This window comes from Cydia splendana, chromosome 14 (assembly GCF_910591565.1).
Source record: "Cydia splendana chromosome 14, ilCydSple1.2, whole genome shotgun sequence".
Lineage (NCBI taxonomy): Eukaryota > Metazoa > Arthropoda > Insecta > Lepidoptera > Tortricidae > Cydia > Cydia splendana.
The window spans coordinates 7,840,012-7,854,475 of record NC_085973.1 but is presented as its reverse complement, the minus strand read 5'-3'; the positions used below and the strand labels follow the sequence as shown (position 1 = coordinate 7,854,475).

The 14,464-nt window shown below is 35.9% G+C and overlaps 1 protein-coding gene across 3 annotated transcripts; it reads right to left on the bottom strand.

Annotated features, from left to right (window-relative positions):
* Nucleotides 1–6,592: 6,592 nt before the first annotated feature.
* LOC134796720 (REST corepressor 1) lies at nucleotides 6,593–13,664 on the bottom strand. 3 transcript variants are annotated; one of them, XM_063768909.1, is made up of 11 exons: nucleotides 13,300–13,664; nucleotides 12,844–12,996; nucleotides 12,550–12,764; nucleotides 11,697–11,885; nucleotides 11,190–11,279; nucleotides 9,956–10,071; nucleotides 9,604–9,835; nucleotides 9,009–9,162; nucleotides 7,989–8,141; nucleotides 7,155–7,249; nucleotides 6,593–6,837 (listed from the first exon to the last, which is right to left on the bottom strand). In XM_063768909.1, the coding sequence occupies exons 1-11, from the start codon at nucleotides 13,403–13,405 to the stop codon at nucleotides 6,745–6,747; spliced, it is 1,596 nt and encodes a 531-aa protein (XP_063624979.1). In that variant the 5' UTR covers nucleotides 13,406–13,664; the 3' UTR covers nucleotides 6,593–6,744. The 3 variants fall into 3 exon arrangements, with proteins under 3 accessions (XP_063624979.1, XP_063624980.1, XP_063624981.1); XM_063768910.1 differs by having other exon boundaries at nucleotides 6,594–6,837; nucleotides 12,844–12,981; nucleotides 13,300–13,659; XM_063768911.1 differs by lacking the exon at nucleotides 11,190–11,279 and having other exon boundaries at nucleotides 6,595–6,837; nucleotides 13,300–13,647.
* Nucleotides 13,665–14,464: the final 800 nt, after the last annotated feature.

Sequence of the window (14,464 nt, the reverse complement as noted above, 5' to 3'; positions counted from 1 at the left end):
GGCATATTTTGTGATCTTTCTAAAGCATTTGATTGTGTGGATCATGGAACGCTCATTTTGAAATTAGAACACTATGGTCTGTCAGTAAATGCCCTAAACTTTATGTCTTCTTACCTTAGCAACAGAACACAATCAGTTGTTGTAAACAAAACCCGGTCTAGCGGTACTGTAGTCCAATTAGGAGTGCCACAAGGTTCTATTTTGGGTCCATTCCTGTTTTTGGTTTATATAAATGATTTGCCATGTGTAGTAGAAAATCTTTGTGAAATTGTTCTTTTTGCTGATGACACATCATTACTTTTTAAGGTTGATCGGAAATCTACCGATTACAGTGTAATTAACAGCACACTCGTTAATGTACTTAACTGGTTTACTATGAACAATTTGCTTCTTAATGCTAAGAAAACTAAATGCATTAGATTTTCTTTGCCGAATGTTAAACCAGTCGATACTAAGATACTTTTGAATAATGAATGCTTAGAGACGGTAGATAAAGCACTGTTTCTTGGTTTAACATTGGACAAAAATCTACAATGGAGTCCTCATATAAGAACACTAGCAAACAAATTAAGTTCGGCCGCTTACGCTGTCAGGAGAATTAGACAATTGACTAATGTTGAAACAGCTCGCCTTGTTTATTATAGTTATTTTCATAGTGTAATGTCATATGGTATTCTGGTTTGGGGCAAAGCAGCTGACATACAGACTATATTTGTCTTACAAAAGAGAGCCATTCGTTCTATATATAATTTAAGGGTGCGTGAATCATTAAGAGAACTTTTTAAAGAAATTAATATTTTAACTGTAGCTTCCCAATACATATATGATAGTATTATTTATGTTGTTAAGAATCTAGACTCCTTCACTAAGAATTCTGATGTCCATAACTATAATACTAGAAATAAAAACAAGCTTGCTATCAGAAAGTTTCGTGTTCGTAAAGTACAGAAGTCATTCGTTGGGCAATGCATTCATTTTTATAACAAGTTACCTGAGGATGCTTTAAGATTACCCTTTCCAGGCGGCTTAGCACGGTCGCGTTTTTATCCCTTGTCACCATGCCTGTCACGTTCTAACAAGTATGTAAGTGCGAAAGGGACGCGCATAGTGATAGTCGATAAAAATGGAACCGTGCTGAGTCCGCAGCTCTTAAGAATTACTTAAAAAAGTCATTGATGTTGAAGGCTTATTACAAAGTCGAGGACTACTTGACAGACAAACATGCATGGTCCAAACCAGAAACTGTAATAACGACAAGTAGCAATTAAAAGCACATTGTATTATGTGTAGAGTTAAAGGTGACTCAGCTCAGGTAAGAAAGCACATCAAATTGTATGAAAGCATCTCATAACAATCAGTCAGATTCATATAATATGTATTCTCATTTCTTTTATTGGTTTTATTTTCTTTTCCTTTTGTAAGAATTTTATGTTTTCTGAAAGAGCTACGTATTTGTATAAAGTTATGTACTCACTGAGTATAATTGCATGAATTCTATAGTAATTTAAATTGTATTTTTCTTAATTACTCGTAATGCATGTTAATTATAAGATGTAATAATGTTTTGAAGATGTGTCCCGCCGAGTTTGTTGCCGGTCCCATATTGGGATACCCTCCTCCAATTGAGGGGGGATTTAAATCTTCTCGGGGCAGAGGTGTACGGTTGGAGCCGGTAAAGGTTTATTTGACGTTCATAAGCGCATTGTAATATGCCTACTTGAATAAACTATTTTTTATCTTTTTATCTTTATCTAGTTTACCTTAGCTCGAACGCAATGAGAGCGCCAATAGTCCCGAGACTGAAATGATGCGTTTCACCCGAGTTAAACTCTACTTTTCATTTCGAATACGAGGAAAGTAAAATGCATGTGCTTTTTTAAAAACATGACTAAGTATACATTTTTATAATATTTTTGAGGGTTTTTTCAATTAACAATTTAGGCAAAAATATCGTTATTTATGGAATTGGGAGTCATTTATCAGAATGGAAACTGTATAACAAATCCATTTATACCCTAATTTCAATTGCTTATCTTTTATATTTATTATATTTGAGATAAGATTGAAAGATTGAACTACTATATCAAAGCTATTAATTATTAGTAAGGTAGGTAAAGTGAAATGCTCGTATAACGTACTTATGCTTATTTAATATCCTTAAACCAAAATCAAAGCTTCCTCGATTTTAAACATTGTACCTAATAATTTGTAGAAACCATAAGTCATTCAGAGCGTTACTCGTAGACTAACATGGGTTATTTGAGCTTTAACTTAAATAATAAAGAACTTCATAAATGAAAATGATTAATATCCTTAATATACAGAACACATCATTCTAAATAAAAAATAATTTAATTCAGCAACAATTATCTTACTTGCTCTAATTAGCATCAATAAATAAGATGACTTCATTGTGTGGATTTCTTTGGAGTTGTTGACACATGTAAATAACCTAACGATTTTTTCTAATATATTTCAAGATGTGTCCGACGAATTCTTCCGGAACTTTAAAAATTGGATTTATTACAAGCAAATAGTAATGTCAGCGTTTTAAATATTTACAAGCGTTCAGCAAGTCTAGGGTACAATAATGATAAACCAGTACCAGCTTAAAAATAAGTACAATCGGAATACATGATCATATATTGAAGCGAAGATGATCCCGCTTAAAATTAAAAATATATAAAATTATGAAATAATTGAAATAAACATATTGCTTACGTCAATGTGTTAGAAAGCTAGAACAGCGAAAACACTTGTAGGCGGACATTTCCCTGTTATTTTCGAAACAAGTATCCAAATGTTTTAGGAGAAATACGAAGTGCTTATTTCATTTAAAATGCTTATATCTGGTGTTAGTTAGTTACATACAAAACTGAAACATCACTACGTCAATAAAAACTTAATATCGGTAACCACGTCTTCGGTTCGGTAAGACCAAATATATCATCTCATTCGTGATGTACGTACATTAAAACTAGTACATTATGCTTTAAAATTACGCAAGTATAAATCCATTAACCTAAATTGAACGAAATCTATTTAGAATAAGATTTAAAATAGTTATAATACTATAAAATAAGGTTAAATTTCAAACTATAAAAACACGCTTCCACACATAATTGCCCTAAATTGTGAGCTGTCCTTTAACATACAAAAATATCGTTAATAGTATATTATTTTTGATATATCATCTGCTCCTACTAGATTTAACTAATTTACTATTTCGAATAATAAAGGCTTATTGCCCGATTTTGAAGTTATTTGACTGGTAGCCAGACATATTATTTCGGTCACGAATTTAATATGTACACTACCAAGCCAGCTTCAGACCAGAATCAAGAATTTATAAGGGTGGTATTCCACCTATCCGATTTCTTTGTCCAATGTGTATTTTGTCTCACATTTTGCTTAATGAGAGTGAGACGCAATGACATAGGACAAATGGAATACCACCCTAAGATATGTGCAAATCAAAACTGATGCTTAGCTATCTTAAGATATTTACATTGTTTCGAAATGTTTAGTTTATTGTATATTGTGTTTTTATACATAATGTTCTCAAAATAACCAAGAATGTCATACTTCGAGCATAGTAGAATATAGTCTATCTAGATATCTAGATTGAATGTTAGTTTTAACGTAAAACTATAAGCGACGTGGACATTTAAAATTGATAATATACTTATCCATAAATTAAAGACTACATGAAAATGCCTAGCTACTATTTGCTCTTACTTATACAGAATACAAAACTATTATCAGTAACACGTAACACCGCAATATTTGCAGTACTCTGTCATAATGCGTATATTAAGATGCGAGTATACGAGACATAATTTATCCTCAATCAAGGCAAGTGAATATATTTCTATACGTTAGAAACGCTATCACACAAATCCCGGGAGATCATAGTGTTTATACTCTGTATCTTTAGGTATTTAAATAAAAGTAAACAAAATCTACCCTCAAATGGCTCGTTAAGCCAGTTGAGGGTAGACGAAAACATTACACGATCAAATAATGTAGGTTAAGGTCAGGGCGTTCAGGGATTGCTCCAGGTGGTTTTGTAATTGATGGGTTAACCAATAAATGTTATAACTACCCGAAATTTTACAAATTGTTTGTTTACTTTTATTTAAATACCTAAAGATACAGACTATAATTTAAAATTTGCCATGATGCATCATTTAATAGCCAAACAGTGATTATACTGATTATATTACGAATATCCTTATCATTCGTTTAGAAGTCAACAAAATGCGACTGTAAGATAATATAAAAGCCAGTAATTAATAAGCAAGTCATACTAAATCATTACTTCGATGTTAATCATGTAACGTGAAACTTGCCTTCACAAAACCTAGTCTTGCATAATCTAATCCAATAAAATGATGCTTTCCTGAAGCGTATACTGATACTGACAGTAGGTACTCTGTCCTTTTGAATATACAACCGATAACACATCTACATCACTTGTATCTTCCATAATTTATTTTATCTACACACATATCATAAACTCTCTATGATACCTTCAAAATCCGTAAATAATGGCCCACATTACGATAAACTGTTTTGTTACAGCAAATTTCTTATCTGTGAAAATGTGGTAATAGCTTCATTACTATATCAAAATCGATTTGGTAATGACATTCAAATTTCGAACATCTCTGGAAAAAAAGGCAATTTGATTTGACCCCTATTCTAATATCAGTCGAGATGACGTTTTATTCGAAATCAAATGACAATTGCATACAATATTGACAAATCTCGCTTGTAAGTTGGTATCGGACGATATGGTAATCGACAGTCGGGACTCTAGTTTGTCTTTGAATTAAAAAAAAAACTACGGATGCGTGACATGCGTGAAAAAAGTTTTCATTTGCCGCCATTTGACGTACAGTTTATCTTTTAATTAGTTTGTAAGTAAAAAATAATTTGTTTTGTTGTTTTTAAAGTAACTATAACAAAAATTTCGTGTAAAATGTGCGATAAAGATATTTCGGAGACGCCATCTCATATCCGCGAGTTCCGCCAGAGAGGAAAGTGCCCTAATGTCGGCTGTAATATGAGGTTAGTGAATATATCATAGAAAGTTTATAATATGTGTGTAGATAAAGCAGTATATGTAACTGTACATAATTAGGCATTAAAACACTCGTGTGATACTATTATGAAACTCATTTCATTCGTTTCATAAACCCACACTCGTATTTTAATGCCTTTCATTATGTAGCAGTCACATAAACTACTATATTTCTGCACCATTTCGTTTTACACGTACACATTTTGTGCATTGAGACTATTACGACTTAGGAGCTGGATTCGCAAATTTACGTGAAATGTGAGAAGTGACAGTACTTGCCAGGTTGACAAATCGCTGCCCCAATATTACAGGGTTCTATGTTTCACTTTTATCGAACTGAAATTTGAACATTGTCATAGTGACATTAAGTCGAATTTCAACTATCTTGAAAATGTAAATAGAACCCGGTAATATTGGGGCAGCGAAATGGCTATGAGTAGGTACGGCCCTCGTAAGACCCAGGGCAATTTTGGCGCTTTTGAATTTAGAACTTTCTTTTATTTCTATCTATTTCAAAACTCGAATTTAATTTGTACTTGTACACGTACACGGGGACTTACGAGGCTATGACATGTAGATATTGCATAGTAATGATAATTTTTATCACATTTGCGAAATACTGACTGATCACACTGTTATGTTTTAAATATTCCAAAAGAGACTCCCCTAACTATCAATATTAGGCAAATTCAAAATGTTCTTTTGTGACAATACTTGATAATGAGATAGGTACTAATAGCTTGACAACCCTATTGCATGTTCTACGAGGGTTATTTTATTTCTGTTTACTTATTACAAAAATGCCTAGGTTATTTCTTATCATCACAAGATTTAATTAGGTACTACATATTGCCGCTATACTTACTCAACCTCGTATCTGCAACACTTATTTGATGACAAAAACACCCGTATTCCGAATGAAAGAAAAGCGACATTTCCATCAAATTATTGTTGCAGATATGAGGTTGAGTAAGTATAGCGACGATATCCCGATAGGAAAATTAAAATTCATTACATAAGAAATTTAAGAAATGTCATAGAAATAAATGTTCTAATTGTGAACATATTGCTTTGTTACACTCATTTCAGCAAACTTAGCAAATCATTCTGTGATTTACTATGGATGAAAAGCAAGTGACACAATGACTCTATAAATTCATTAAAATTGTCAAATATATGCACCTAAATATGGCTTTATCCCAAAATATCGCATTTTTAACTTACACCAAACTATACAATTCAAGGATACTTCAGAACATTTATAAAAATGTGGCATTTTGAGATCGAGCGAAACATACCCCTCACTTTTCTATTCCATGAAAATAACATTGTTTTATTTCTACACAGAATTACCTACCAAATTCGTTCATCTTAATGGAAGAAAGGTGTCCATGATATCATTCCTACTTTATTCAAACAAGTATCCACTTTTCAATACACTTGTATGGCAACGTGGGTACTTAAGTTGGGGCACCGACCATACGACGGCAACAAGGAATACTAAGGTACGAATAACGTATACATTGTTTTGGAACACCCTTCTTCTATTAGGACCGAAAGAGCCTGTGACCCGCAAGGTCCTGATCCATTACTATGTTACATGAACCTCTTGGTGTTGGTTAGGTGTAGCAGTGTTTGCCAGGGTGTGGTGGTGCGCATCACTTGGTGGGCTTGTGCTTGGGCGGCGTGGTGGGCGGGCCGCCCTGCTCCGCCGGCGCGCCGATGGCAACGCCCTCGCTGTCTACTTCCGTCTATGAGAAAAAAATACATAAGACTTCTACGACCTGCCCTACTGAATGACCCACACAGTAATGTCGAACAAATTTAACTCTCGCGCGGCTATGATGTTGATGTCAATTTTAGCCAGTCTTTTTCGACTTCTCCGAGACGACGGGGACAACGCCGTCCTCGAAACGTTGGAAGTAAATCATAAAACATAAATAATATAAATACGCGATTAAGTCACGTTTTACAATTTAATAATGTGTAAAAATTGTGAAAGTTTAAATCAGTGAATATTAAAATACTGAATAGAATTGATTGATTTAGATATACATTGTGGACTTACTTTTTCATCCTTAGATGTGATTTGTGGGGAAGATGTCCCATTGTTAGCATTAGCGTTATCAACGGCACTTTCAGCGTTCTCCGTGCTTGTGGTTCCTGAAAAGACATAATAATTAAAAATTAATTATATCAGCTCACTCCATCAGGATACGAAAATCCAACATTGACATGATTAGTGACACTTTTTCGGTTATACAGACAGAAACACGCGTTTGTTCTTACAATAGTCACAATAATAAAGTGTCTAGGTTATTTTGAAGTCACTGGCTTATGTTCATAATCATAACCATATCCTCAAAAGAAACGTGACCATAATGTACTACGAAATATTAAAAACCAGGTACTAATCTACAGGACAACGACTAAAACTAGACAAGTAACGAAAAAAACATGAAAATTTCACGTCTGATTGTAATGAGTAATGACAATGACCCCAGGAAAGTATTTTGTTACCTGAGAGAGAAAAAAAACGACAAACCAAATGAGAGTAATGGTTGGGCTTCATTTTTTTACCAATTAGGCTTCAACTGTGGTTTATTTGGGGCCCAGGTTACTATTACATGAGCCTTACTGCAACACCATAAAGTGCAGTTTGTACAAGACCAGGTACAAACACAGGTTGGCGTTGCCGCGAACTCGAACTGCCTCGCTCACGCAGTACTGCGGCCAGGTTGCATCGCCGGCAGTACGAGATAAAAAAGTAGGCCTTACAGTCCAGTTTGTAGTGGTGTATGTCGTGCTCGCGCTACTCGGCGTCCAGGTTGTATCTTTGGCAGTATAGATAAAAGTGAGCCTTATTCCAAAACCATAAAGTCCAGTTTGCACAGTATTGTACCTGCGGGTATGTGGTTGGCGTTGCCGCGGTCGGCCTCGTGCTCTCGCAACACGGCGTCCAGGTTGTACCGTCGACGGTACGAGATGAAGAACGTGCGTACGTGCGCTTCGGTCTTCGTGCCCAGTGTCTCTGCGATGGCCTGGAAGTCTTTGCCTGAACACAAAAAAATAATTTTATTACTAATTTTCATTTATGGTATCAATCGATCAGGTTTGTTTTTAGGATCAAATGTCTATATGGGACCCATTGCATTAAAGCAATACAAAAGTCAGAAATGATAGTCAAAGTCCGACAAGTCGTACTTCACTCGCGAAACGCCCCGAACAAAACGATATGTGACCGTGACGTCAAGGTCACAGAGAGTCCCTCTTGAAGTATGAGTAGTATGAACAAAACAAGAAACTTGCGATTTTGTCGGTGAAATATTGCGTTTATGTATATAGTTTCCATACAATCATTTTTTGGATAAAATGTGAGGAATCGAATGGTATCCTTATTTTTGTCGTTTTTGGAAGTTAAAAAAAACTAAAATTTTGAAACTTTCAGGTCCTGTACTTTTGTATTATTTCCATATTTTTTTTTAATATCCGCAATATTGTGATAAATTGCTCATTTGCTATCTATTTTACTAGATTTTGTTGTAAAATTCAACATGTGTCATCATCCCTATTAGAGTATTCTTCGTAATTGTAATTTAAACCAGTGATGTAGTAGTAAAATCCAGCATAGTTTTATCAGCCCAGATCAGCGTGTCAATTTCAATGTGTATGCTGACATTGATGAAAAATGCAACACATATTTATATTTTAATAACAAAACTTTCGTGCGACATAGACATATTAAATATATTAAAAACGGCGGTCAGTCTACGCCGGTCCGTTAATACGAGCTCCCTCCCGATGACACTCCTCGGTCCTCGGTATGGAGTGAAACATGTCAAGCGTTTTTCGACTTAAAATACGTGAGTGACCCGTTTTTAATATTTTTTATACATATTTATATGACATTATATCAACTTACCGTATTTCCGAACTGCTGTCACGGCCATTAATAGTTCATCATTAGTCCAACGTGAGTTAATTTTGGCCGGAGGCTCACCAGGCCTCAGTTCCTCAACGCCACTGTCTCCGACTTTACGCTTCATTGCACTCAATTGCTGCTTATTGTGTTGCACCTGCGAGACATTCACAAGCTTTAGTTTTCACAATGAACACAAAAAACAAAATTAAAAAAGCACTAGCAAACTAAGAACGACTGGTAGTGCATATCTGGATTATCCAAGAAACAAGTAGTAGGGTTTTGGGAATGTATTTATAAATAAATTGCGACATAAATAATAAAGGACATGGGAGGTAAAATGAGTATCTGTGGTGCAGAATGCATTTCTAGGCAAATGCAATACCGCCTAGTGTGTATTACAACAGATTAACACTACTCTTGTTCGTCAGGGAGCATTGGTTGTTAGAATCACATTCTCACATTACATCACACAAACGTTTCACATGTTAAAAATTAATAGAAACCGTGGGGATTGTTAGCAAGTGTCGACGTAGAGTGAGAATGCGTCTCCCGCTACGGTACTACATAGCGACACTGTCGACGGGTGGCGTCTTACTTGTCTCTTGAGAGATATAATTTCTCTGTCCATGGCTTTGAGCATCGCCTCGCCCTGATTGACGAGCCCGGGCTGCGAAGGCTCGCCGGGCTGCGGGCCGGTCGCCATGGCCACCAGATCATCATGATTGATGTAAATGCCTCTCGGCAGCCGGTGCTTGTATCGCTGCTGTTTGGAGCCGGGCCCGCGCCGCCCCGACGGGCCACAGAGCGGTCTCATCGTCCCGGTGCGTCTGTCACATCACCGCCAACATTCAAACAACAATCCTAATCGATTCAAGTCTAACTTTAATGACATGCAAGATTCAAACTGGTGGATACAATGAGTGTTACCTAAGCTCGGAGAATACTACCTGGCGTGCACGAGGCAGGCCTGACACAGCTTTTGCGAGTTGTGCGCCGTGGTCTGGGAGCATTGAATGCCGCACACCGAGCACCACTTGCCGGCGCCCTCGCCGCCGTTCTCGCCCTAAACCCCAACAACATTTTACTAGCAAACAACTCCTTACGGGCTCCTACGTATAGGTCAAACTTTCAAGGACTCCCTTACACACTTCTTTTAAAAACCCGTTAAAATGTCATTCTGCACACACAGTTTACTTATAAGTTTATCTGGGGCTGTTAAAGGAAGCATGCGGGAATTAGGTTTTAGGGGAAAAGGTTTGGAAGCGCGAAATTATTTCCATTTATAAGTAGTGCAATAAATGTCTGTATTTAATATAGATTTAAGATAATTATGACAAAGTTGTTAACATGAAAATCTCGGAAACAACATTCATTCCATTAATTATAGCGCAAAGCACCCTCCTGTTTAGTGAAGAGGATAAAAAGCGTTTGGACATCAATATTGTTGTGACAATCCATGAAATTAAACACCACATACATATAATAAGTAAAACATCCTCAACTGAGAAGTTCAAGTAGACACTTGTTACTAAAACAGGAGACTACTCATTGGGATGAATAATTAAAACCTTATTTCTTTGAAACAAATAAAAGTTTCACATGAGACTAGCAATAGTATGTAGATAAAAATGCAGAGCAGTCAAAAACAAAAAAAAAATAAGCAGTAGCTAACAATCAATTAATAATACATGAAGCTAACAAATAATAAACAAAAATATAAAATAAAATTTCAAAACCAAAGGATGTGGTATTATATAATGAAAAAAAAAAAAAATTTTAATCTTTTTTTTAAGGGGTTTTGTCACACAGTGACGATGTCACCCCCGTAATGAGATCTAATAGTAATAATAATGTAGTAGTATGAAAAAATAATTAGATGCTATTGCTAACATGAATTTATGATATGCAATCTACTAAAATCAAAATGATGCATAAAGCGTGGTCACAAGCCAAACATCAGAAAGTAGACATGAATGATAAGTGCATTACTATAGGTATTGCATGACGAAAACAGACACCATTGAATGGGAACCTTGGAACAGATCAACGTCTGGGAGAGGGAATCTGACAGACATCGAAATATGAATGATTAAACACCAATTAAATAGACAGACATGGTGAGAGAATGGAAGAAGACACTGAACATCGAGTTTCCGTGAGAAGTGAAGTGGCAGGACCCACCTGGCCGCCTTGCGAGCCGCTGCGCTCGCTACGCGTCGCCGGGCCGGGCGACCTGCTCCCCCGGACAATACCTCGATGGATAGTCCACTTCTGTCATAGCCAACACATGCCCAATAACTCATAAAGAACTATAGCAGATTTCAAGTATAATACCTAAGTCCTTGTTCAGTCAACTGGCACCATTAAACGCTGAGTTACTGAGTCGGAAATAAAGTCAGTTTGTATAGAGGACTTGGAAATTAAATTATTATTAGAAAGTGGGACTGCCAATCAATATTTACACTACTCTGCATTTCTATTCACTACTAGTGCCACTAAAGAGGACTGATTTTATTGGACAATCCAGATAGACCATCAGCAATTATCAAATGGGGAAAGATCTGAATATCCAGTCACTTTGTTAACAAATTACATACACAAAATAAAAGTGGGACTGTACAGCAAAATATATTTGGTAATGAGATATTCTACATGTAAGCTTTCCTTGTAAATGTTAGTAATGCCTACCTTCTCATCATTATCAGACTCCTTGTCTGAGCCTCCAGGCTCTGACCCAGCACCCGAGTCCCGCTTGCCTGTGCCGGATCCTGTAGCTGCGCGTCCTTCACCAACCACATCCATCAGTGAAGTCCGTGCTCTTGTTTTTTTCCATGAATAGTAATATTTAACTAATGACGCTATTGATTTGTCAGGTAACTGTAAAAAATTTTTTTAAATAGTTGGAAAAACATCTGTACTTTTTTTACTAAAACAAATACTGTTTTTCATATGAAATTAAAGCTCAATAAACCTCATACTGAGAATGAAAATATTTGCCAAGGAAATTTTAATCTAATTTTTTTCTTCAATAATTACCTCGTCATCCATTATTTACATCACACGAATTTCTAGGTTTTTTGACCCCTCCCCCCCTCATTGTCACACTTGGTCACATTTAGCGAATCCCTCCCCCCTAGTGTGACGTCAAATTTTTTCAACGAAATCGGCAAATCGAAAGGTTATCGAAACCCATTATTCATATTTTATCAAAATATTTTTGAAAAAAGAAGTATTAGTAATTTTATAACCCAAAACTAATTAGGAAAGAAAATTAAAGGAATAAAAATTATTATTGATCCAAAAACTTGTTATTTAACTGTACAGCAAAGTTAAATTTCTTGACCCACAAACGTGTGATGTAATTAATGGATGACGAGGTTATTATTGAAGAAAAAACTACATTAAAATTTGCTTTGTTTGGATATTTAACGAGACAAAAGAAACGCTACTTTGTTAGTTTTACACAAGGTTCAACTTCCATTGAAACAGAGTGTACGTACAATGGGCAGCAACACTAGAGTAGGTAGTAACTAGTACTTACCATCTGCCTAATTCTGTGAAAACTTTTGCCATGAAACTGGAATGCTTGCTCAAACAGCACTTTATCCTCCACCGTCCACTCATCAGGAAAGGGTGTGAAGTTTGCCAAATCCATTGAGGCCCGATTCAAGTCATGTTTATGCCAGAATAACATACCAAGTGCTTGTTCACCATTATATCCATATTTTTCTTTAGCTATAGTTATGTATTCATCCACTATAACAAAATTGTTTCAACAATGATTAAAAATTCAAAATAAAATATGTAAAAACCTTAATTTAGATACGAAACTTACATTTGGAATCAGATATGTCACAAGTAGGTGACCACACAAGCAACGCTCTGTCAGAAATTAGTTCGGGTCTTCGCTGTTCCACGGGTTCAAGCTCGGGGCACACCGCCTGGTAATCCCGTCCTACTCTTATCTTCTCAGCTGCAAATGGCACTACTGCTTGTTTCAAGTTACATGACGAGGATGAGATGAGCAGTATGTAGATGGAGGCAGATGTAGATGATGAGAAGCATAAAAAAGAAAGCATGAATTGAGATGACATTCATAAAATCATGATAATGCTGGTGAGTATACAACAACGTAAAAGCCCCCGCAAAGGATAGTTTACCCCGCGGATGGACGACTCATACTGACGTTCGAATTGAACAAAAACCACATGCAATCTGCGATATGTCCATCCTAAAATAAGCTCAACCTTAAGATCAGAAAGCAACCAGCAATTATTAAAGAGTACTTTACCATTTTCATCCTCAGAACTGGAATCTGGACTTCCATGGCCATTGGGGCTAGGCCCTCTCGACCGCTTCCCGTTTCGAACATCATTACTTCGTTCCGCCAGAACCATGATTAACTAAATAAGCACTTAAGACAAATAATATAAACTCAACTTTACACAAATCACAAATTCATTTACTTAAATTAAAATATACTATATAAAAACGAATATTATTGGAAATGCGGAGCTTCGCACTTCAATTCAAACCACCGCATCAATAATTTGACAAACCAGCAACGATACGCAACGGTTCATTTAATGGCGTCTGTACTTGACTTGCGGCATTCACTTCGCGATTGTCTTGAAAATATTTATTAAAATTAACCGTAAAGAAAATATTTATCCTAAAACTAATAATTTCCTAGAGGAAAATAACAATTTAATGTCTTTATAGCACGCAAAATTATTGATACAATTTGCAAATCAAAGCCCGAATTAAATTTAGATGCTAGCAACACCGTGAGTACAGACTTGATGAAATGAAACATTGCATTCAATATTAATTAAAACGATTTATTCAATGACCTTTTAATTATAGAGCCTTAAATATTAAAAGTGAGGCGAAAAACACTAGGTATCAAAACAAAAATTACCCCAATGACTTAAACCAGATAATATGAGTACACTTGAAACTTATACTCCTACTTTTGTGGTACGCTTTCGGGCAAAGAGATGGCTCTAGTCTAGATGTTCAGGTCTCAATCGAAGCAATCGCCAATCGGCACTTAATTACTGGAAAATATGTACTCTGATTGAAAAGCATAAGTACTTTGCAAGTGTGTACAATTAAATGTACACATTAATACTTGTAATTGTATTGCATTTTCACATGATAATCGAGCGAACATTCAGGGATTTGGGGATTCCACCAATCTTTTTAACTTATTTAAGTAGTATTTATTGCCTGATACCGATCAACGTCAAAGCGCCTGGCCAGATTTTCAAGGAAAATTGCTTATGCGCAAAGGTACCTATAGGTAGAATCAGACCAAGCTAACTCGGCATCGAATTTGATAACCCAGACTCCCCAGGCTGCAAGTGCAAATTAAACTAGTACGTATCCTGTACGCTTCACCAAAAACTTCCCCCAAAAAAATGATTAACCCTTAAATCGATAACGTCCACTAT

Bases quoted from the DNA above. Each gene is read 5' to 3' on its own strand.
- LOC134796720 (XM_063768909.1), bottom strand. From the start codon at position 13,405: ATGGTTCTGGCGGAACGAAGTAATGATGTTCGAAACGGGAAGCGGTCG. The intron at 11,886-12,549 runs GTAAGTACTAGT...AATTTTTTACAG, and splicing joins TTCACAGAATTAGGCAGATG to TTACCTGACAAATCAATAGC. The intron at 7,250-7,988 runs GTACAATACTGT...ATGTCTTTTCAG, and splicing joins CGCCAACCACATACCCGCAG to GAACCACAAGCACGGAGAAC.